The sequence below is a fragment of the Cupressus sempervirens genome, chromosome 9 (genome assembly GCF_028749045.1).
Source record: "Cupressus sempervirens isolate cs-2001-9-10 chromosome 9, ASM2874904v1, whole genome shotgun sequence".
NCBI classification, from domain to species: Eukaryota; Viridiplantae; Streptophyta; class Pinopsida; order Cupressales; family Cupressaceae; genus Cupressus; species Cupressus sempervirens.
The window spans coordinates 510,367,715-510,392,504 of NC_143126.1; the positions used below are offsets into that span (position 1 = coordinate 510,367,715).

General features: G+C 36.4%; 2 protein-coding genes across 2 annotated transcripts; both read right to left on the reverse strand.

The window, feature by feature from the left end:
* Positions 1-281: 281 nt before the first annotated feature.
* Positions 282-23,603, reverse strand: LOC149539589 (uncharacterized). Its single transcript, XM_089802594.1, has 6 exons — positions 22,668-23,603; positions 20,619-22,466; positions 20,323-20,571; positions 789-820; positions 663-703; positions 282-565 (listed from the first exon to the last, which is right to left on the reverse strand). Exons 1-6 carry the CDS (start codon positions 23,601-23,603, stop codon positions 282-284), a joined length of 3,390 nt encoding a protein of 1,129 aa, XP_089658720.1.
* Positions 23,604-23,699: 96 nt separating this feature from the next.
* On the reverse strand, positions 23,700-24,389 carry LOC149539590 (uncharacterized). Its single transcript, XM_089802595.1, has one exon. The coding sequence runs from the start codon at positions 24,387-24,389 to the stop codon at positions 23,700-23,702; it is 690 nt and encodes a 229-aa protein (XP_089658721.1).
* Positions 24,390-24,790: the final 401 nt, after the last annotated feature.

The following is a 24,790-nucleotide window of genomic DNA, read 5'->3' on the forward strand; positions in this document are numbered from 1 at the left end:
AGTTTGGAGTGAAACACCACTATTTCTAGCATGTCTGTGCCTTCCCTAACCCCTATGCAGATGCGAGCATAGTTGAGACGTCTTTTAGAGGCTGTGATCGGATCAATAGATAAAAGTTCTCCAAAAGTCCTGGCTAGCCCTACAAAAACATCTTCATTCCAAAATTATAAAGGCAGCTCGGGAAGTCTAACCCATATAGGGGCTTGAACAAAGAATGATTCATTCAAATTCAACTGAGCTGACCACTTTTGGAGAACCAGGGTGGAACGACCAATAGTCCACTATCCTTCACATAGAATGTTAGAAAAGTCTTCCATGCATGTGAATTCAAATGACAGAAAGCCCTTCGCCATAGCTGTGATCGAAACTTGACCTTTGAGAGCCCATTTCTTCTTAATGAAAGTCCTGACATCATCTATGTTTGGTCTAGGCATCAAAAATTTACCAATCAAGGTAGAAGCCATGGATCGAATGTTATGATCCACAATTTCATCCGAGATGGCAATGGCACAAGAACCTTTCTCAGTCTCAGGAAGAGTCTTAACAGGCGGGAAAGAAGACTTACCTGAGGGCTTAACCCCAAAAAGAGATGACCATTTAGAGGATCTTGGCCATTCCCTTGGGGGGAGCATCTAGGTCCCCATCAACATTCTCTGACTGACCCCCTGTACTAGAAGATACTTGACTGTCCCCCACCTTTGACCTGTGTTCCAGTCCAGGGTTCCAATTACGATATTCCTAAAGAATCCCACCCTTTTTGAAATTCAAATTTTGAAACCCTCCCTTACCTCTGCTCGCGCTTGCCATTTTTTTCACGACACTGTGGAAGAACAACAAACATTGTTAAAGACGCATTAACATTTCCAAAAAAAGAAAGAGGGAAACAAAGACATCCTGATCTTCATTTTCATTGGAAAAGATTATACCACAACAACACTGAATTTCAAAATTACTCCTTTCTTACTTGCTCATATTAAAACTCATAAAAATGTTAGTACTGTTAGAAAATAGTATCAACAGATTTGGGAATCCCTGTTTTCCTAATAGGTGGTGCTTGATTGATTGTGATGATCTAAAGAGTTAAGGTTCCCAAGTTATACTATATATTTGTAAGGAAGAATGAACCTACTTAACCATTATTATGAGATACACTAAAGAAAAATTCTTATGTCTCTTAGACTGATATGGATATAATTAAAGATTCTATTTGATATTATGATTCGTACTAAAATAAGATATATTAGAAAGATCGCCCTTTAAATCGAGTTTCTGATAACCTCTTAAATTATGACAAGGTTAATCTTCTAATCAAATGAGCCTGAGATGAGATGAGTTTCATCTCTATTTCCTTAGCCATTAACATACAAGAAATTTTTTAAAATTTAACATACTGTTACGATTTTCTTTTGATTTTGCTTCCTTTTTAGGTTTAAAGTATGATGGGTCCAATTGAACATGCATAAAGATACATAATGCTTGATTTTGGAACCAAAAGTTCCTCATCATAATGACCAAAAAACTTACAGGATTAATGAAAGAAAAAAAATGCTCAACATTAAAGATTAATTTTTACATAACATGCAACTCCATTTCCTATACCAAACTAACTTTTGTAGAGAAATATAATCAATACAAGGAGCAACAAAATCGATTTCCTTAATATTATATAATATTGACAATACAGAATTACATAAGATGCTTCGAGATATTCATAATTGTTCCTATACATTCTAATTTACATGTCTATAGAGACTTTGAAGGCTGTCCAAAAAGATTCAACAAAGGATGATATCAAGCTACAAAAACAGATACATCCTTGAGACAACAACAGAGACAAACTATATATGAAGGCAAAAAACAACATAGAGAAAACCCCCTATCCAATAGGGGAGCCCAAGAGAAATGAAGTCGCCTACTAAACCCAAAAATCTCTGGTGTAGTTGAGACTAAAGGATCCCAAATACAAGGGGAACAGATGAAACACAAGTAAACTAGGATCCAACAAAAACAATAGGCAACACTTGAGGACTTGATACTCGAATACTATAAAAACCATGGATAGAGCCTAGTCCTCCTCCTTCACACATACCATTATGATTTTTGTAGCTTCCTGTAAATTTGTTGCCAGACACCCAGGAGGAAAAACATATGCCGTCTTTTCTTTGCTAGACTTGAATAGATTAGGGAGAATGAACTCTACATCATTAAGATTGTCCAAATCCACCCTAGGTTCAACATATGTAGAGTACATATTTGAATAATTTTGGAGTCATATCATACTCTATTCCTCCACAATCCCTCTCCAACACAGGAGGAAGTTGATATTGGCTTCCATCTTTGGCCATTTAAGGTTAAACAATACGTTGTCCCTAATTGACATGATAAGACACTTATGAACATTTGGTAGCTCTAAACTTCCTAGAGCCTAGCTCATATAGACCTCTAGAAGGGGAATCCTAACTGATGATTAATACTACAAACTGCATTTTCCAACCCCTCCAACCATGTTGGGTCGAAGATGTTTTGATAGAGGCTAATAATCTTAGAATGACCTACATTATCCCTAGCCAGACAAGCAATAAAAAACCCTATGACCGAGCTCTTAGTGCACCAAGTGAAGTTGTAATTGAAAGACCACTCACCTAACACTTTGCTAATTACAACCCTAGATAGATCATCTATAAGATTCAGGATTCTATTCCACCTTTCTAGTTTTACATTTTCCCTAAATGCCATGGTTCACGTTTCCAGGGCATGGAAGACAACAATTGCCAATTCCATTTAATATAGATATTGACCCAAATAATAGGGAACACAAGCGACAGACAGGGTGCGATTAAGAAGGAAGCCCCTTTTATTAAGGATGCTAGAAACAAAGGATCTAGAAACAACTAGAAAAATTGAAGCGTAGGCTACATGATTGAATGTAAACTATTGAAACCATGATTGCAAATTATCATACTCATTGCCGAAAATAATTAAAAGTTAAAGGCCTAAAGGCTGAAAGAAAGGGGGGAAAAGGAAAAAAAGGTATACTTACGTTAATTTTTAAAAATAAAGTCATATGAATGATTGTTTTGATGAATTAATATAATCTCTCCATCCGCTCCCTTATTTGCAAGGACATCGGCCTTTTTGTAGCCTAATTGGTATTTTAAAAAAAGAAGTTTTAAGCTTAAAGATTGATGTGGTTAGCAACTATATTATATGAGATATTTATACTAAGGATAAATAATTTTTAGTATTAAGTCATCTATTTACTTGTCTCGATATATTAATATATCCTCTCCATCAACTCCTTTATTTGCAAGATAATCTACTTTTATGTTGCTTTCTTGAAATATCTGCCAAATTTTGGCTTCTTCTAATAGGCCATATAATTTTAATACTTCTTATAGTTTACAATTCAACACCCGATTTGGGGTTTTTCTTTCCCTTAAGGCATTAAGAATGATTTGGGAATCCCCTTCTATTATTAGTTTCTTAATTCCTAAATTTAAACTTAGTTGAAGACCCTCTTGGAGGGCTTTTGATTCTGCTAAATTGTTCGAGATGATACCCATAGGCTTGGCTCTTTTGATGACCCATTTTCCAGAATTTGAATTAATAAGTTCTGAGGTTTCTCCTAGATGCTCCATTGAAATTCAATTTTGACCATCCTTTGGGTGGAGGTTCCCATTTGCATTCCACCTTAGCTTTTTGGTTGTTCTTATTGTATACTAGTGGTGGATTTATAAGTTTGTTCCAATTTCGCTTCATTTTTTCATCTCATTCTGTGAAGGATCCTTCCTCTTTTATCATTCTCCTTAAATAATTATTCACGACTTCTATCATAGAGGCTTCTATTTTATTAAGTAATGATGATATATTGAGTTTCGAGTCACATAAAATCCTCTTGTTCCTTTCTTTCCAGATCTCCCACATAAGTATGGATGGACTAATCTTCCATAGTTTTTTGTAAATTTTAAATGAGCATCCATTAGGCCATCCTCTCAAGAGGCTCTCAAGATCCCCTAGTAGGGGAGAAGTCCAATTAAGCTTTTCTTGGAGCCATTCCCAACATTCTTTTGCAAAGAAACATTGAAATAATAGGTATTCTGTTGACTCAATATCTTGTTTACATAAATAGCATCTTGATGGTCCCTCAATTCCTATCTTCTTTAGTCTATCTATTGTTAGAATCCCCTTTTGAATTGCCGCCCAGAGGAAAATTCCTGCCTTTGGTAGGCATGTTGGATCCCAGCATAGCTTGAGAGGCATATTAATAGCTTCCCATCTGTGATTGTATTATTAGAGAAATGGAATCATTTTTATTTAGTCATATTACTAATAAATAAATATATTTGGGAGATTAATTAAACAAAAAATATATTATATTTTATTGTATTTTGAAAAATAAACCATAATATTAATTTATTTAGATTTCAAGAAGCTCATGATTATGAAAGAATTAATTTTAATAAAAAATTATAAAATCAAAATTTTAATGAAATTATGTCAAAATCTTAAATAACAGTAGATATCACATCAAAAACATATTAGTTTCATTATTTTTTTTCAAAATTAACTATACATAATCAATTCTCTTAATTTAAAATATAATCAACTTAAATAAATAAAAATAATTTTTTTACTTGAAAAATAGTCTAACAAAATAACAACAATATTACACTCTAAGACATGAATTTTATATCTCAATACAATCTATCCCACCCAAAAATACATCCCACCTTTTTTTCCTTCACATATTTAAATTGTTAGCTACTTTAAAAAATCATAAATCATCATAGTAAGAATCATGTCCTAGACAAGAAATGCCACATCATACAATTACAAAAAATGTGGAAATGAACCAATAAGAATGTAGTTGAAAAGTCAGAAGAAACTATTCATTATCTGAATAATTGAGTTTAAACAATAGTCATTAGTTGTCAACTGGTACAAAACAACATAACAACTATGGTGCTAATTTACATTGCTTTTACATCATATGCCCATCATATGCATGAACAAGAGTACATCACCATCTTTATAACTACATTATCCAATAGTAAAAAATTACATCAGTTGAATATCACCATACTCATCATGAGGATGAAGGTACCAAACCATGAGATAGGTTACTTAATCTTTCCATGTGTCCTTTTGTGTGACCCGATATGCAAAGCCATCAGACGACGTCCATCTGCTATTTGAGATGGGAGTGTCACCTAGGCACTTTTACCTCACCAACCACTGAGTGTTTACTCCCCTGAGATTCTTCTTGACATGAAGAATACCTTGACCCTGACATGAGATGCCTAGCTTCTCAGAACAAGATGAATTAGATGGATCCGGTGTAGCTGTGAAACATACTACATATAACCATGTACCTAGTAGCCTAATCACGAAATGTGGCAAGGAAAAGAAAAGAACACTACACATCTACTCACATGCAACGAAAGAAAAAGTGTAACTTATCTACCCACATGTAAATTTATTTTAAATAAAGCATATCTACACATATGCAAGATGAAATAAGCATAGTCACATACATATGCTACATGTCAGAAAAATAACATACTTAAATGCACAAGAAAATGACTTATCCAAGCACTATATTCATCAACAATACAAAGAATGAAATAAAACATAATGAATCCTATTCTTAGAATTCTGATAGGTCAAGAGAAGCAAAACATTCTGCATCCATCCCCGCCCTCCCTTATTGCACATTACACCCAACCATGAAAGAATTACACATCACCACTTAGAACTTCAATAATCGATTAACAATCTATCTCTGAGTCATTCAGTAAATATGAACACTCTATCTCTAAATTTATGTTCAACAAGTAAGAGTAATCTACATCCGAATTCATGTTAAAAATTGAGCAATAGTAATTCATATACAATAGTAAGATTATTGTACATTCGACCATTAAATATTCTGGCATACTATCCATGCTGTGATCTATCAACCAACCCACAATAACCCAATTAAGTTTTAGCTCATACGTAACAAAATCCTATAGATTATTATAGATGTATATAACTTCTCAAACCACCCTAATTTTGAGGTGACATTTCTTCTCTTATATTCGGGTGTCACTACCATAGTATCAGAAAACCTATCTTACTATATTAATTTATGTCATGACTCAAAATTCGACATGCTCTTTATACAAACTTAATTGTGTGATTGACCTTTTGACTAAGACTATGTATGACTAGACTTGAGTCAAATACTTTATAGACTTTAATTAGAATTTGAACATATATGTTATTAGATGGTAATGCTAATTTATTTTGTCATTATGATAAGTCATTATATTGGCATGACGGTTAAAATTGTGATTTCATTTATATGTTTATATCTGATGATGAATGTTGAATGTTTTAAAAAATTTGTATTTAGGATATTATTTATTTATTATAATGATGACATTATTGATGCATTGGGTGGTGTTGAGTTTGTGAGTGTGCAGGTACTGAAGGTAGAAGGGTGGTTGAGGTAGAGGAGTTTAGCTCCTTGGTAGGGTTGGTTCGAAATTTGTATGGTTTAGTCGCACACACACACTTAGTTGTTTTTATTTGAATTTAAATCATTGCTTTGAATTTTAATTTATCTAGATGAGTTAAATGATGAAGTATTTATAAGTAGCATAAATGATTAAAAGAAAAGATTTAGTTATTACTACTTTTGAATTTTTTTTAATAAATTATGTAGATCGTCTATTATTATTTTTTAAATATTAAAATTTAGATTTAAAAATAAGTAATATACTCTTAATTATTATTTTTATAAGTAATTATAAGCTCTAATTTAAAAAGGTAATAAATAGTTGTTTTCAATCGGAGAAGCTTTTAAATGGTAATTAATAGTTTTAATTTGAGAAAAGAGGGGTAAAAATTTATTAAGATAGAAATGAATACAACAAGGAGAGCTCAACAAGGAGCTCGATCCTGAGCAACAAGATCATCAAATTCTTGCACCATCTCAAAGGACAGTTGCCTCCTATCACTAATATTCCAACCCGGATCATGACTAGAAGCCCATTTGGCTAAACAATCAGCAGCTCTATTCCATTCACGAGGAATATACGTGAACCTAATGAACTGAAAAGAGGTAGAGAAGAGAACAATCTGCTTAAAAATAGTGGCCAGCTGCCAACTAACATCCTGAAGCTCCTGCGAAGAAAGCATGTTCACCACCACCTAGGAATCAGACTCACATATAATCTTACTCCATCCCCGCAAGCAACACTGTTCCACAACATATAAAATAGCCTGAGCTTCCATGAGATTGTTAGTGTAATCACCCTTATGAACTAAGAAGAAAAATTTAACATCCCTAGAACTAGAACGAGCCACTCCCCCAATACCAGCAGGGCCAGGATTCCCACGGGAAGAACCATCAGTGTTAATTTTTAGAACTCCACAAGGAGGAGGAGTCCAATGCCCATCCCGGTTAACCCGACCCTTCCTCTGATGGTGAAGCTGCCTGGACACAGAAGGAAACCTATGAGCTGCAGCCCCATCCTGAAAATGAAAATTGAGGCGATTACAGATAGCAAGATCAACCAGATCCATACCCCCATCAAGCTCACACTTCACATGAATAGTTTCCTAAAGAGAATGTGATATTTTCCACCAAAGATGCAAAACACCAAGCCGAACATCTTGGAATATGCGACGATTCCTCTCCAACCAGATATGCCAAAGCATGAAAGATGGGCCAGCAATCCAAGCAGCATGGAGAGAAGAAGACTTGGAGGGAGCACTACCCAAGCAGGCCCAGAACTCAGGCAAAGAGGAAGCATGTCTACAAGAGCAACCCCAAGCGCTCCACCAAAGGTGCCATATCTGAGTAGAATAGGAGCAATGGAAGAATAGATGGGAGACAAACTCCTCTCCATTACCACACAAAACACAATAAGAGGGGCCCTGAAATCCACGTTTACAAAGATTATCCCAGGTAAGACAACGGTTGTGAGCCACTAGCCACATGAAAAAATTGCACTTGGACCAAGAAACTTTATTCCAAACTTGCTTCCACCAAGGGACCTCAGCATCCTCAAATAATTGTCTAGTTATCTCCTGATACCCAACAGAGACATGATATTTACCAGACAAGGTACTGCCCCAAGCCAAAACATCTGGACCAAGCAAAGAGGAACACTCTCTAGAGGCCAGAATTTGAGAAAGCTCTTGACGATCTATATCTGTACCTCCAGGAGGCCAATCAGAAGAATGCTTCCATCTGTAACCAACAATAGGTCCCAATTGATAAGGAGTCTTGTAATGAGCCACTTTATCCCATCCAACGGCAAGAAAAGAGTCACAAAGAGGCTGAAGATGAGGGTACATGGATAAAATGGAAGGGAATCCATCCCAAGCATCAGACCCAAACAAAGCCTGAGAACCTCCTTTACATATCCAGAATAGACCCCTCTTCACCAACATCACACCTGTCTTCAAAGTATGCCTAACCATTAAGCCACGACCTTCAAGAGGAAGTGCAGAAACAGAGCAAGGATCAGCACCATGAAAATATTTATGAGTGATAATACGAGCCCAAAGTTGATGTTGCCCAGAGCACCATCGCCAATAAAGTTTAGCAACCAAAGCTTGACTACTCAAGAGAGCAGATCGAAGACCAAGACCACCCTCCTTTTTAGGCCTACAAACAGTTGCTCAATTAACCAAGCTCCATTTAGTACTACGCAAATTACCACTCCAAAGGAATTGTCGGGAAAGAGCATCAAACTCCTTGAGAAAGTAAATAGGAGCAGCCTGAACCATGCTTCTATAAGTAGGAAGAGCTTGGATAACAGCTTGAAGAAGAGTAACCTGGGCAGCAGTAGAAAGCCATCTATGAGTCCAATGATTTACCTTATCCTGAAGCTTGGTAATCAAATTTTGCCAGAAGAGACGTGGCTGTCTAGAAATAGCAATAGGAATGCCAAGAAAAGTCAAAGGAAGTGACCCAATCTGAAACCGTAGGATACTAACAATCCTGTGCTAAATAGAGTTTTAATTTAGACGATAAAAATGGAAGTAATTTTGAGTCAGTTTAAAATTATATTGAATAGAACTTTTAGTTTGAAAATCTCAGATTAGCCAAATGGCAATCTTTTTTCCTTCTGATTCTTTAGTTACAAGCATAATGGGAAAAAGGAGTAGGCATGTGGGAGTAAATAGTGGATCTCTTGGCATGAGGAGGAGACTAAACTTATTCCACTTGAAAAGGGCGAATTTAACCAGGGTCAAACTGGAAGAAAACAGAGAGAAGAAAGGGGAGCAAAGACGTTTTCAGGAAAAAATGTGATTAGCAAGTCTTTAGGAAAAAAAGGTGATCAGCAATGGTTTAAACAATGAGCTCTTAAATTATAATGCTTGGAAATTAGACACAGTAGGAGGATTTAAGTTATTTCCAATTAACTAACTACAGGAGAGAATGTATTGTGGGTTTGAGATTTTACAATGTTTTTGGACAGTTAAAAGAAAAAGAAAGATACAGATTTGATAAAGTGAAGTTTTTATTTATTTATTTGTGATCCAATAGCAAATTTGGAAAAACCTGTAGAAGGATAATTTAGATGCTTACCTTTTCTTTTCAGTTAGGGATGGCTCGTATAAATAATTATTACCTTATTTTTATTATTATTTTCCTTTTCAATTTATGTTGAATGGTAGGAATGGAGTTTGTTCACTGTAGTTGATTTTAGGTTTTTTTTGAGTCTTGATTAGCTAGCTGTAGGTGTTATGTACAGATTTAAACAAGGGTACATATGATAGATAGATAGATAAAATTTTAACGTCTACGAGGCTAAAAATAGCTTATGAAACAGCAAGACAACTAGGTCCATGTATTTGAAATTTTTTTTTTTTTTCTCACCGGCATTGGTAATGCGGAAACACCAGGTTATTGCATTTACATCCATGTAGCACTCATGCCGAGTTTCTTCTTTTACTAGACAATTTCTAAACCATGTAATCTTGGCAAATGCGTCCAGTTCAGATTTCAGCAACTATGATACCAAACATTAGGTTCTCATTTGTGTGTTTCTTTTTTAAATGTATTAGACCAATTCATCATTAGAGATGTAAAAGGTGAACCAAACATGAAACATTTTCATTTAACTGGCTGGCTGGGTTTAAAAAAGAATAGCTTACATGTCATGCCAATGGAAGTTCCAAGACGAGAATATATGTGGATAAAAGAACTCACAGACACCCTTCAGTAGAGTAATAGAAAATTGTTTAAATGTATAGACAGTGCCACTTCGGATCGAAGGAAGAACCATGAATGAAAAAAATATTACTCAAAAGCATAAATTTCAATTTAAATGGTAGCATGTTGAGCATGATTTATGTCTTGTTATGTTACTCATATGAGTGATCATTAGAAATAACATTTTTATTTGGAGATTAGTTAAAATTTCAGATTTTACTCACTCTTAAATCTTGTAGTTTGATATGAATTTAATGCTTGTTGCCAAAGAATAATCAAGTTGTTACAAGTTTCATTTTTTTGAAATAGGTGTATATTGGGTTTTATAAAATTATTTTGGAAATGTCATTTGATTGTAAGACGGGTGCTGAATGTGGGATAAAAGAGGAGGGTAATTACGAAAACTTGTGTTAGTTTTCCTTAAGTATTACCTACCAGTCTTTTACACTAACTGGTTCATGATGCTTGGCCAAGCTCGGTAAAACTTTTATACATATGTTTGAGATGCATTGGTTATTATTACATTGTTTTCCCTCTTCCACATCCTTGTGTATGTTCTACTAGACATATGTGTAAGTAGATTAGGCACATAGGCTGCACCAAATTTTTCAGATCCAATTGTACCGAGTTGCTAGCCTTTTCGTGCCAGGGTTGGGTAGTTCTCCTTAACCGAAGAACCTCAGGGAGCTAACCACTCCATGGTAGGGTGGTAAAAGTGCCTTGACCAGTCTTCTGTCTCATGATAGCAGATGGACATTGTTTCGATGGCTCGGAGACAAGATTACATGTAGATGGACACAAAGGTTCGATGGCATGTTATTTTATGTGATTTATGTTATATATATGCTTTATATCATATCATGTAATGAAGATACATTCATGTTTGACGTACAGGTCGACATAGTTTGGGCAAAAGATGTTATGTTCATATGATTCATTTCTAGCATTTATGCCTTGCTTTGTATATGGTGTTGATATGTGGTCGACTTTTTGTATGATCAAGTGTATTTAGAAAGAATGATGATATGTAATAATGATTGTGTTTCTAGTTATTCTCGACCATTTGTTGATATGTATTGATTTTCCATCTGAGAAATGGATATTGAATTATATATTTATGTGAATAAAATTGACTTTTGACTTTTCAAATTTCATGTATTTTTGCATCTTGGGGTTGTCTGCATATCTGGCAATTGTTGTGGATTTCAGTCTTTACAATTTAAAGCTCAACATGTACCTGGATGTAGAGGTGTACTGAAAACAACATGTGTTGTTGTATCAAATGGATATATGTTCAACTTAGGCCATGATTTCACCTTTTATATATATATATATATATATATATATATATATATAGTGGAGAGGTTTCCCAATGATATTGTAAAGGAATAGCGTTTCTCACTTCTTTACTTCACAAGTATCATAGTACACTAAAATCTAAATGAAGTAAATTAATCACACATTTGTCATTTGCTGTATCTCCGTTTATCATTTATATTTAAGATGCTCAAACTAGAATCCCAATCTTACCCACAGGATGAAAAAAAAACACGGTTCAACATAACTAATGTAATACGATCAAAGAATGATTTTAACAGAATTATTCAAGTATCCATCTTCTACTTACTATATATTAGGAATGGACTGCATTTGCAATATTTTTAAGGTAGTTCTGCATACATCTTATGATTCCTAACAATCTAAAGCAACTATATCTAGAAGAAATTAATAAGGCTCGTGTTGGTGTGGAGCTTAACTATGTTTCAAAGGCATCCCTCCAAAGATTGCCATTATTACTATGTGGATGACATGTTTAAAGCATTGCAATCGACAAAAGAATTAGCACTAGAGTATTTAATGACCTGTTTTGAGACACCCAAAGTGATTCAGAAAATAGATAACTGTTGTACGTTTCCCTACAAGAAAGCTAACCACTTACGACCTCAAACTCTCAATACCCAATAACCCCAATATTTCGTTATAATTGGGATTTGTAGCAGTTTGTGTACCCAATGGAGAGGAACGTATAAGTTTCTTGCTGTCGAATGTGGACTTCTTGTTTTCCTCACTCTTTCTTTCTAGTTGCCGCTACCACTCTCACTCTTTCTTTCCAGTCGCTGCAGCCACTCCCCTCTGGATTTATTATTATTATTATTTTATTAACAGCCCCCTGAATTTATTATTATTATTATTATTTTATAGCACCTTCCCCCAAAATGTAACTAACCTAATCGTTCCTTCCTTTCCCCAAAAACAATATGAGTTCGGTGGATAAATGCATAAGCATAATATCAATTTTAACAAGTTAGAAAAAACCACAAGAAACAGTATGATCATCATAATATATGGTAAAGATTCCAAGATTTAGTTTATTTATTTATTTCCATTCTCATAAAATTAACTCATCATTTTAATGATATAGTAAACCTATTAACAATATAGCTTTCCATAATGCAACATCCATTGCTATCATCTAATTTCATTTTGAGCATACAAGATTAAGGCAAACAAAATGAGACAATAAATAAACATTGAATCCTAAGTGGTGTGTGTGAGGGCCTACAAGACCATCTAATTATCCCCTTCCAAAAGGCTAACCCCCTCTACCTTGACCACACTCTCGTCCCGTCAAACCTACAATCACTCAGACACTTACAACCAAATAGAACTCAGTATCCATCAAATTAATAATTGAATCGACTTCATGAACATCCTAACATCAATGTAATAACACATGCATCAATATCCACAAATACATCACCCATCATGTAAGATAACTCATTACATCACTATCTTTAAATAAAAATCCATTATATCATCATAAAATAACTTCATAACATCATCATGTTTAACATTAAAATGATGTAACCAAGACTTTTCAATGCATTAATTTTCTATTTTATCACACTAATTAACAAATGATAATCTAGTAGTTAACTTAACGATTAATTAATCCATGTTCAAGTCAAGGGTTGAACAGTCTAACTTTGACTCGATCGCCACATAAGCATCCAAAAAAGCATGTCAATAAATGATACGTGACATTCCTCTCCTCTAGGAAGAGGCATTGTCCCAATGTCAAATCACAACAAAATAAGCATACACACATCCAAAACTGATATCTAACTGAAACAAAGCAAGCTATACAAAAAGATGGGGAAAGGATTTCAGTAAATCCTCCACATCCTCCCAAGTGGCACTATCCACATCAAATTGATCCCATTGGACCTGTATCATCTTAAAATGAACTTGTATCATCTAAAAATAGAAGCACTTCTATGTTAAGAGTGTTTAGCCCTCCAAGTAAGTGGTTTGGGGTCATGCCAAGTGCCTTGAATGGGTCTTTGACTTGGCTTTGGCTTTTTCCCCTATTCTGCCCCCTTTTCCACTTTATTTCTGCACTTTTCTTGCATTATGGATTGAGATCCTGAGATTTTTGACCTCAGAGTCAAGGATGATGTTTTAGGTCAAGGTCAACCTCACCCCTAACCTAGATCAAGGATGACCTCGACCTTGACCTAGGGTAGGGTTGACTGTGTCCTTGACCTTAGGTCCAAATTTCAAGGTTCTATGATTTTTGGATGTCGTGTTTCGAAAAAAATATTTTTTCGCTTCCGGATCAACTGTTTTGGTCTCAAAAATGGTAGACTCTTAAATTACATTTAATCTAGATCCATTTCTAGGGGTTAAGGTTAATTATGATTTAATGCTCCTATGTCGACCTTCTCTAGCAGTTTGTCCCTAGATCTCCATATAAGGAAGCCTCCTCTCATTTTCTCTAACCTATGGACGCATAACAAGTCATAAAGAGATGAGACAATGTTATACTCTTTCATGATCAAACATTCAAGCATTAAATAATTCAAGCAAACATCCATCTTCAAGCATTCAATTCATCAAGGAGATCCATTAGTAGCTATTGAAGGATTTAAGCTCTATGGAGGCCTCTTGTTGAAGATTCATTGATTTCCATTCAAGCCTCCTCCTAATCCAAGATCCATTCAAGATTGGTGTTGAAGATCTAATGCCATTGATTTGAGACATCTTACATTCATTTCTACATTATTTTGGAGCATCCTTACTTTTGGACTCATGGATTCAAATCCTCCACAAGGATTTCAACATAAGCAAGGTGAATAGTTCCATTTACTTTGTTTATACATATTGCAATTTCAATTACATTTCAAGGTTGATTCCAAATTGGGGTTTGACCAAGGCAAACCCCCTGTCTAACAAACAAAACTATTTTTTTATAGGTACAGGTGTGGAACAATGAATTAAATTACAGATTTGGATACCCTTTTTGTCGAACTTGCGGGATCCATGGACCAAATTTTTGTTGTAGTGTAGGTCAACGTCAATTTTTTGGGGCACAATTGTGCCCCAAGGTAACAATTGTGCTCTACTAATTGGGTCAAGGTCGACCTACCATTAAAAAAGAAAATAATTTTTTGGGTTTTTTAGAACTCGCAGTTTCAATTGAGGTCTACAAAAATGGATAGTTTTTGAGATCATTTGACAAGGTTTTCAACTAATTCTTTTTTGGAGGTAAGTACCTTTTATTTTGATAAGTAGGAGATAATTTCCATAGCAAGTCAAATTGTGATATTGCTATCAGGATTTAATTGTGTGATTTTGAGTCAAACTCATTGACCCATGTTTCATCAATAGTGATTCAACATGAATCAATCTCTCATGAGAATAAATGGAACACTTAGCACTCATTGGATCTAGGTGATGCTCATAGGGGTGAAGCACCGAGACTTCCTAGGAGGTCACCTATCCCAGTACTACTCCAGCCTAAGTGCGCTTACCTACGGAGTTTCCTCCATGATTAAACCCAAAGCTTGCAATCCCATTTGCAAAACCTTCACCAAGTGTTGTACCATATGAACCATTCATTATAAAGCCCCTTAAGCTCATCAATTGATAAGTAGGAGATAATTTCCACAACAAGTCAAATTGTGATATTGCTATTAGAATTTAACTGTGTGATTTTGAGTCAAACTCATTGACCCATGTTTCATGAGTAGTGATTCAACACGAATCTACCTCTCATGAGAATAAATGGAATACTTAGCACTCATTGGATCTAGGTGATGCTCACAGGGGTGAAGCACCGGGACTTCTCGGGAGGTGACCCATCCTAGTACTACTCCAGCTTGAGCACGCTTAACTATAGAGTTTCCTCCATGGTTAAACCCAAAGCTTGCAACTCCATTTGCAAAAACTTCACCAAGTGTTGTGCCATATGAACCATTCATTAGAAAGCTCTCAACCCCATTTGCAAAACCTTCACCAAGTGTTGTGACATATGAACCATTCATTGATGTCAAAATGAGGGAAGAAGGCTTCCTTATATAGAGATCTAGGGCACTAACTCTTAGAGAAGGACAACATAGGAGTATTAAATACCATTTAACCTTAACCCCTAGGAATAGACCTAGATTAAATGTAATTTAAGTGTCTACCATTCTGAAACCTAAAACAACCAACCTTAAAGTGGCAAAAGAAACTTTTCGAAGCTTGATGTCCCGAAACTCTTAGAAATTAAAAAATGGACCTGGGGTCAGGGAAAAGGTCAACCATACTCTAGGTAAGGGTTAAGGTCATCCTTGACCTAGGTCAGGGTCAAGGTCGACCTTGACCCACCAGGTCATCCTTCACCCTGAAGTCAAAGTCCTTAATTTCACAAAGTAGGTTGTCAAAAATAGACTAGAAATAAAGAGAGAGAAGCTAAATAGGTGGAATAAAACTTGATCCATGCAAAGACCCATTCAAGGTGCTTGAGATGACCCCAAACCACTTACTTAGAAGGTTAAAAACTCTTAACATGGAAGTGCTTCCATTTTAAGATGATACATTTAAACCCCACTTTAGCAAGAGTATGGACTCGATGTAAACTCTTGGTAAAGTAGATCATAATGAAAAGATAATCTTATTAAAATCAAAGAGACAAAGAGATCCTTGAGCCCCCAAAGACTTAAGTCTTTTTCAACTCTACGATAATAATAAGAGAGACATCTCTAGAAAAAGAGTGTGATTATCTTGCCCAATGAGAGCTTATGTCCCATTGTGAACCACACAAATAAATTGTGCAACTAGAAAGATGGAATTGAACCACCTAGTGAATGTGGCTACTCACTAGTCAACCCATCAAGGATTCACTCTTAAGAATATTCTATTCTATAAGAGTATAACCAAAAAGTAAAAATAGATCCAATCTTAAGGACACCTTTGACCTTAAGGGATCAAAAATATATTTGAAACTGGAGGGTTCAAGAGATCCTAAAATATAAATCCATTTAATCTAGGTCTATTCCTAGGGGTTAAGGTTAAATGGGACTTAATGTTCCTATGTCGACCTTCTCTAGGAGTTAGTGCCCTAGATCTCTATATAATGGAGCCTTCTTCCCTCATTTTGACATCTACTTTTCATCCACACATATCAACAAGCTATCTACAATCTACCTACAATCAATGAAGTGAAGTTCTACTATCTATTAAGAATTCAAGCATTCAAGATTCATCAAGGAGATCCATTGTTAGCCATTGAAGGATTCAATCTCTATGGAGCCCTCTTGTTGAATATTTCTCCATCCATATTCATTTATGCCTTTTCCTATGCAAAGATACATTCAAGATTGGTGTTGAAGATCTAATGCCATTGATTTGAGACATCTACATACATTTCTACATACATTTAGAGCACCCATACTTGTGGATTCAAGGATTCAAATCCTCCACAAGGATTTCAATATAAGCAAGATGAATAGTTTCATTTACTTTGTTTATTTATATTACAATTTTAATTCAATTTCAAGGTTAATTCCAAACTAGGGTTTGACCAAGGCAAACCCCCCATCCATAAAAAAAACCATTTTTTCTTGCAGATGCAAGTGTGGAACATCAAATTGAAGAACAGATTTAGATACCCTTTTCGTCGAACTTGCGAGATCTGTGAACATAAATTTCGTCAAAGTAGTGCAAGTCAAGGTCTACTTTTTGTGGTACAATTGTGCCCTAGGGTAAAATTGTGCCCCAAAATCAGTGTCAAGGTCGATCTCCCTTCAAAAAGATAAAATATTTTTGAGTTTTGTTCGCCTTGACATTTCTAGTCCAAAACTGCATATAGACATCAGAAAACATCATTTTCCAGATTCAAGGTTAGTATTTGTCTTTTATCTATTTCAAGATTTAAGCACATAACCCTCAACATAGAAAGATCACTTAACCACTCCCCCCCCCCCACCCTCTCTCTCTCTCTCCCTATTTTCCATCACATGATCCATTTCTATTGTAACGCCCCGCCAAGGGATCTAAAAGAAATAACCTAAAGTTTGCCTAAGTTTGATAGCATTTTTTTTTTTTTTGAAAACATGAAAGATACACCATTCACATAAAACACATAATAGCGGAAGCAATAACATACATAATAGGTTGCATTCCTTAAAGATCCCATGACGTTGAGCCACATTTAAATCTAATCTAAAACTAAGTCCATCAATTACCACATCAATATGAAAGAATAATGAAAAGTCCAATGTCCATTTAATATACATTTGTTCTCAATGCCTCTTGGAAAATTAATTCGGAATGCTCATTCATCCACTGTACAAGTCACAGGGTATGAAAGGCTTAAAAGAATATACATATGTAAAAATAGAAATACGTCATCCTCTTCGGATCCATGATACAGACAATAAAATAAATGAAATCATCCACCGTACATAATACATCCATACATCAAAAGATATAACATCCATCATAAAATATAACCATCCATCATAATGATCAATGAACAGAATGAAGGTAAATGCCAACAAAGAAAGCTCCAGCCATGGTGACCATGAATGGATCTCAATGGTAAGAGTAAAAAGCACTACCACCTGACTATGTGGAACCTAAATGGCCCACTCCCACTGCACTGAGGAGATCGTCTCAAGTCCCAAACATGATATCAAAACACATAACACAAAAAATCTCTAAGTCCAAGAAATCCTAAAAGTAAACTAGCTCAAAGGTTCCAACACATAGATCAACATCTAGACCCAGAGGCACACAAAGACATATAGGTATCTACTATGTAAGCGGGAAAGTGTCATCGCACAAATCATGTTCAGAGTTACCTGAGCAGTCCCTTAGGACTCTCGGGTCCCTAGTGATCCCTGCGGCCACTAGTATCCTCTCTTACTAACAAGGCATACTACAGAATGCTTGATATAACCAAGCGTTCTCTCTACTCCTATCCTAGTCTGTACTAGCACTTGAGGCATGGGCGAGAACATACAATTATCTCATATTAAGTTCATTTAAGTTAGTATTAAGTGTAAAGTTATCACTTATTAAACAAATTACAATGGGTTACCCCCAGGACCACTTAGGGTCCCTGGCCCCCATTGCAAGCCACTTCCCAACACTACATATAGATAACCTAGCCTAAGCTCATGAAATCACAAATCACAGAATCATTGTAAAATCACCTCAGTCCTATACAAGTGATTGGGAAGCATCATAAAGATAATCATAGTAATCACATCAGTTCTCTACGAGCAACTGGAAAACAACAAGATAAATCACAATATCCATCGGTTCTCAACAAGCAACCAGAAAGTAATCCAACAATACTGATCAATGACTCAGAATGGTTAATCAGGTATCTCATAACATATATCTCGCTATCCCACGAAGAAATTGAAACATAGTAACCAAAAATAAAACATACTCATCATAAGCATACCATCACATACATGGTTGAGCAATAATGATCGAGATCAAGTCAACATGATACCACACTCACAAAACCCCCGACCCTCTGGTAGACGTCCTATAATTGGTCAACAATTTGGTCAACCCAAAAACCCCAAACATAAATAGCATAAAGAAAACAAGATACAAGCACATGTTTCAGTTTGTTTAAAGCACATAGTTAAGTTAAATGTGGGGTTTCAATTTCTATTTCAGAGTTCGCTAACAAGTGAAGAAATATTTCCTTCGTTTTTCTTATAATAAATTCAAGTATTAGCTTAAGTAAAACAAATATTTACCCCATGATTTAAAAATCAATTTTCTAAATTTACTAAGGTAGATATTATATTTTCTTTTAAGTTTGCTAATGGTAAGATTCCCATTGATTCACATTAATCAAGACTTATATTAAATATTAACATAATTAAAAAAAATTAATTAATTTAATAATAATAATTTATTAAAACATAATTTTAAATCATTATAATAACTCATCATTATTTAATTAATTTAAAAACTGGTTAACACATATTAATTAGTATTTTCATAATTATTACATAACATATATAATACTTAATAAATATATATATACTATTTAATAAATACTATTAATAAACTTAATAATAATTAAACTTTATAAAATAAAATTAAAAAAAAACTTCAAATGAACAAAGCGATTTTAATTATTGCTGAGGCTTATTTAAAAAGTCTTGCGGCCTTGCCCTCTATTGTAGTACCTGCGATAGCGAGTCCGACGTAGGATAAAGGGGATGTGGTGGAATAAAACCCCCCCTCCCAATTATATATATATATATATATATATATAATTAAAACCAACATTTTTTGAATTAAATGTTTCTACATTCCTTGCAATATCAATTTTCTTTTAATAATTTTGAGATAATGAATTCGGCTTTAACTAAATTTATTTTAAATAAATAAATATTTATTTGTATATATATATATATTCCAAAACTCAGAAATAAATCTGATACATGAATATTAGGTACCTATTATTTATTTATTTATTTATTATTATTATTATTATTATTATTTTTGAAAAAAGAGGGGTAAAAATTTATTTAATCAAAGATCAAGAACAAAGCAAAGGCGTAAGGCCCAAAGGAGCTCTACAAACTCATGTCCTCCAGAAGCATCTGATCAATAATCTCATAGTACTCAACGGGTAACTCATCTCTACCATTAATATTCCACTCACCCACATTCTCTGAGGCCTACTTAGCCAGACAATTAGCCACTCTGTTCCACTCACGAGGAATATGACGAAAGGAAACAGAGTCCACCGACCTACAAAGACAAAGAATTTGTCTGGCTAAAGAAGCAAGTTGAAAACTAACGTTATCCAACTTCTGATTATTCAACATATCCACCACAATCTGTGAATCAGACTCACATATGAATTTTTGCCACCCTAAAGCGCAACCTCGCTCAATAGAAACCTTAATGGCAAGGGCCTCCATTAGGTTATTAGAATGCATACCCTTGTAAACAGAGAGGAGAAACACTGCATCATCGGCATCACTTCTACCAATAGCCCCAATACCGGCATGCCCAGGATTCCCCCGAGAAGACCCATCCGTATTGATCTTCAAAACCCAGTCGGGGGAGAGGACCATCTCCCATCTTGACACACCCGCTGCTTCTCATGTCTCAGTCTGTTGTTGGGACTGCCTCCCCACCTACTATCTTTCAAGTTCAAGTTTTTCACAATAACTTGGTCCTGAGGATCAATATTAACAAACATATCACACTTTGCATATAACGTCTCCTGAATCCTATTAAGAATCACCTTCCACAGTTGAGAGCTGCTAGATTTGGCATCACAAAAGATCCTGCAATTCCTTTCCAGCAAAAGATTCCAAAGAATGAATACTGAACCAACCCACCAGGCCACCTGTAGGAAAGAAGTCTTCACAGGAGGTCTGCCCAAGCTCTCCCAGAATTCGATAAGAGAATTAGCATGAACGCAACCATGACCCCAAGCCTTCCACCATTTGTGCCATATCTCTCTTGAGAAGGGGCAGAGGAAAAACAAGTGTGAGACACACTCCTCATTATGCCTGCAGAGAAAGCAAATCGAGGGGCCCTGAAAGCCTCGTTTGCAAAGGTTCTCCCAAGTAAGACATTTCTTCTGAGCCAACACCCATAAGAAAAAGTTACACTTGGGCCATGAAAAGCTGCTCCAAACTTTCTTCCACCAATGCACTTTAGCCTTCCCATGAAGGTTCATGTCAAGAATAGCATAGCCTTGAGCCACTGTAAATTTTCCTTTTGGACTTGGACTCCAAGCCAATTTTTCCCTCCCCTTTAGAGAGCTACAAAACCTACCCTCCAGAACCCAAGAGAGGAGAGCCCGGTCCTCAACAAATCCACCCATTGGCCACTCCCGAGGATCCTTCCAGCAAGTTATCTCAACCTGACCCAGGTGCTTAACCATCTTAAACTGCTCCACCTTAATCCACCCAACATTAGAAAAGCTTTGGGAGAGGGGAATGAGCTGGGGAAAACAAGAAAGAATAGGAGGATGTCCATCCCAAGAATCCTGCCAAAATAGAGTTTCAGAGCCTCTGTTACAAATCCAAAAGAGCCCCTCCTTAACAATTTGTGCTCCCCTCTTGAGAGTATTCCAAATACAGGAGCCTTTACCTACCAAGGGAAGCCGTGGCACCTCATAGAAATCTGCACCAGGAAGGTACTTGTGAGTGATAATCTTGGCCCACTCTTGATCTTGACTGATACACCAATGCCAGTATAATTTGGCAGCCAACGCAGTGACAACAAGATCCATCAAACGAAGCTCAAGGCCACCTGCATGCTTTGGTCTACACACAGTCTCCCACTTGACTAAACTCCACTTCGAGGAAAGAAGATTTCCAGACCAAAGGAATTGTCGAGATAAAGCATCAAACTCTCTCACAAAACTAGAAGGAGGGATCAGGACACCACACCTGTAAATGGGCAGAGACTGCATCACCATCTTAAGCAGAACCAATCTCCCAGCAGAAGAAAGCCATCTATAAGTCCAATGACTAACCTTACTTTTGAATTTATCCAAAATCCCCTGCCAATATTCCTTTTGCTGAGCACCCAAGGAAAGAGGGACCCCAAGATACATCAGGGGGAGCGATCCAATTTGGAACCTAAGGATTCCAGCAATCCTGTTCTGAATAAGCCTTGGAGTGTTAAAGAAAAAGATAGAAGACTTATCATCATTAATTTTTTGACCTGAGGCTTTCAAATAAATATCCAGGGCTTTCCTGATGTTAACTGCCTCGCTGATACTAGCCCTACCCAGAAGTCCAGTGTCATCCACAAATTGAAGATGAGAATACGAAGGAAGGTTATTGCTCCAACTCCACCCTTGGATAAACCCTTGCCGAACTTGAGCTGATAAAAATATGCCAAGCCCCTCAGCCATGATAATGAATAAATAGGGAGATAAAGGATCGCCCTGCCTAAGTCCTCGAGAGGCACCAAATAGCTATGAAGATTCTCCATTAATGAGAACAGAGAAGGGGGAAGAGGACAAGCAGCTAAGAACCCATTCAACCCATTCCACTACAAACCCAAAGTTCAAAAGGATTTTTTGTAAGAACTCCCAACTCACCCGATCATAAGCCTTGGCCATGTCGAGTTTTATAAACATAGCTTTCTCCTTAGAATTGGCCATAGAATGGACAACCTCCGTTGCTATCACAACTCCATCCAAGATTTGTCTTCCATCCACAAAGCCACCCTGTTCTGCAGAGATTAAAGGACCAAGGAATGGTTTGAGCCTCTCAACAATCAGCTTGGTGATGATCTTATAGACCACATTGCACAAAGCTATGGGCCTGAACTGATCCAACCTACCAACACCTTCCTTCTTAGGAATAAGGGCCAAGAAGGTTGAGTTTAAAGATTTCAACATCTGTTTATTCCTGTGTGATTCTTGGACCACATCTAGAAGATCATACTTTATTACCTCCCAAAATTCTTGGAAAAATTCAATTGGAAACCCATATGGACTAGGGGCCTTACCCTTCTTCATATTGAATACAATTTTCTCTAGTTCTGGAAGAAGGATAGGAGCTAGTAGGGCTTCATTCATGTCAGAAAAGACAAGATGAGGAATGCAAGCCAAAATGTTACGCTCCTCATGCCCACCTGCAGGCTCCCCCCTATAAAAGATAACAAAGAAGTACTTGACTACTTCCCTAGATATGGCTTCACGAGAATAAATCTGAGTTCCATCTGATGATACAAGAGAGGGAAGAGAATTCCCTTGCCGACGTGCCTTAACTGAGTTGTGGAAGAAGGCAGTGTTCCTATCCCCCTCCTGAAGCCAATCAATTTGAGATTTCTGCTTCCAAAAAATTTCCTCTCGAAGCTCCCATTCTTCTAGCTCTTTGAGGGCTAGAGTCTTAGCTTCACTCATCTCAGAGCTCAGCCCATGGTCCCAAATCTGTCGGGTAATGCTATCGAGTTTGGTTTGAGCCGCAGTCTTCTGAACTTGTAGATAGCTGAAACAATATTTATTCCATCTCTTAAGCCTGTACTTCACATGTTGGAGCCTCTTGCTGAAAGTATACATTGTTGTGCCATGATCTGGCTTCCCCTCATACCACCAGTCAACCATTAGATCAGGTAAAGATGAGTCGCGTAACCACATCAACTGGAATTTGAAAGAGGGATTCTTTGTAATCTTGTATGAAATGATGGAAATTTTAATAGGCTAGTGATCCGATCCCCTCCAATCAAGAATTTTAGAACTGGTAACCCACCTGTTGTCCATCCAATAGCAAGAGACCAGAAATCTATCTAAAAGCCTCTCTGAGATCACCTCACCACCATATCTCTGATTATTCCATGTAAAGACTCCATTATTAGGTTTCACATCAATGAAGAATAATAAGCCAATCATATCTCTGAGCAGATTAGAAGAATGGTCCAACTTTTCTAGCCCACCTCTTTTCTCCTCCAGGCTAATAACAGCATTGAAGTCCCCCACCATAATCCATGGAAGAAAAGGTTCCAAAGACCGAATGAATCTAATATGGGCCCATAATTGGACTTTACCTACAAAGTCTGTAGGAGAATAAATATTGGATAAGAAGCACCTTTCACCATTCTCAAAACTAGTAGCTATTAAAGAAATGGATGACCGACTGGAGAACCACCATAAAGGGGTGACTTTCCTAGGATCCCAGAAGTAAGCCACCCCTCCAGCACTTTTCAGGGCCCCCACCCCCTGCCAAGAGCCGCGGGGCCAAATATACGCAACACATTTAGCCAAACCATCCAAAGAAAGCTTAGTTTCTTGAATAAAAACCACATCAGGAGACTGGGATTCAATTAATCTACGAATGACCTTTTGTCTAGGGATGCTGTTCAACCCCCTTACATTCCACGATAGCACAATCATTTATGAGGCTGAGAGAAATGAGAATCAATAGGGCGTACCAACCCAGATTCCACCAAATTTTCCCCCATTAGCTTCACTTTCTCCTGATCAGTCTTCCTACCACTTTTTATTGGTTTATCTACAAACCCCTTTTTGAAAGAATTCTGTTGGATGCCTAAAGTGAGAGAAGCCTTATTACTCTTAATAGAATCAGATGCCCCTTTAGGCCTGTGGGATTCATTGGGAACCCCTGCCGGTCCCTGTGAGCCCTGTGCTCCGCTAAGATCCCCCATATTCTGAACAAGAGGAGGCCCATTATTATCCCACTGCTTGCCCTGTAGGTCCCCTATATCAAGAAGCTGACCCTCTCTCTACATATCTCCTTCATGAGTCTCCAGCTGAATGATGGCTTTCGGGGAGAG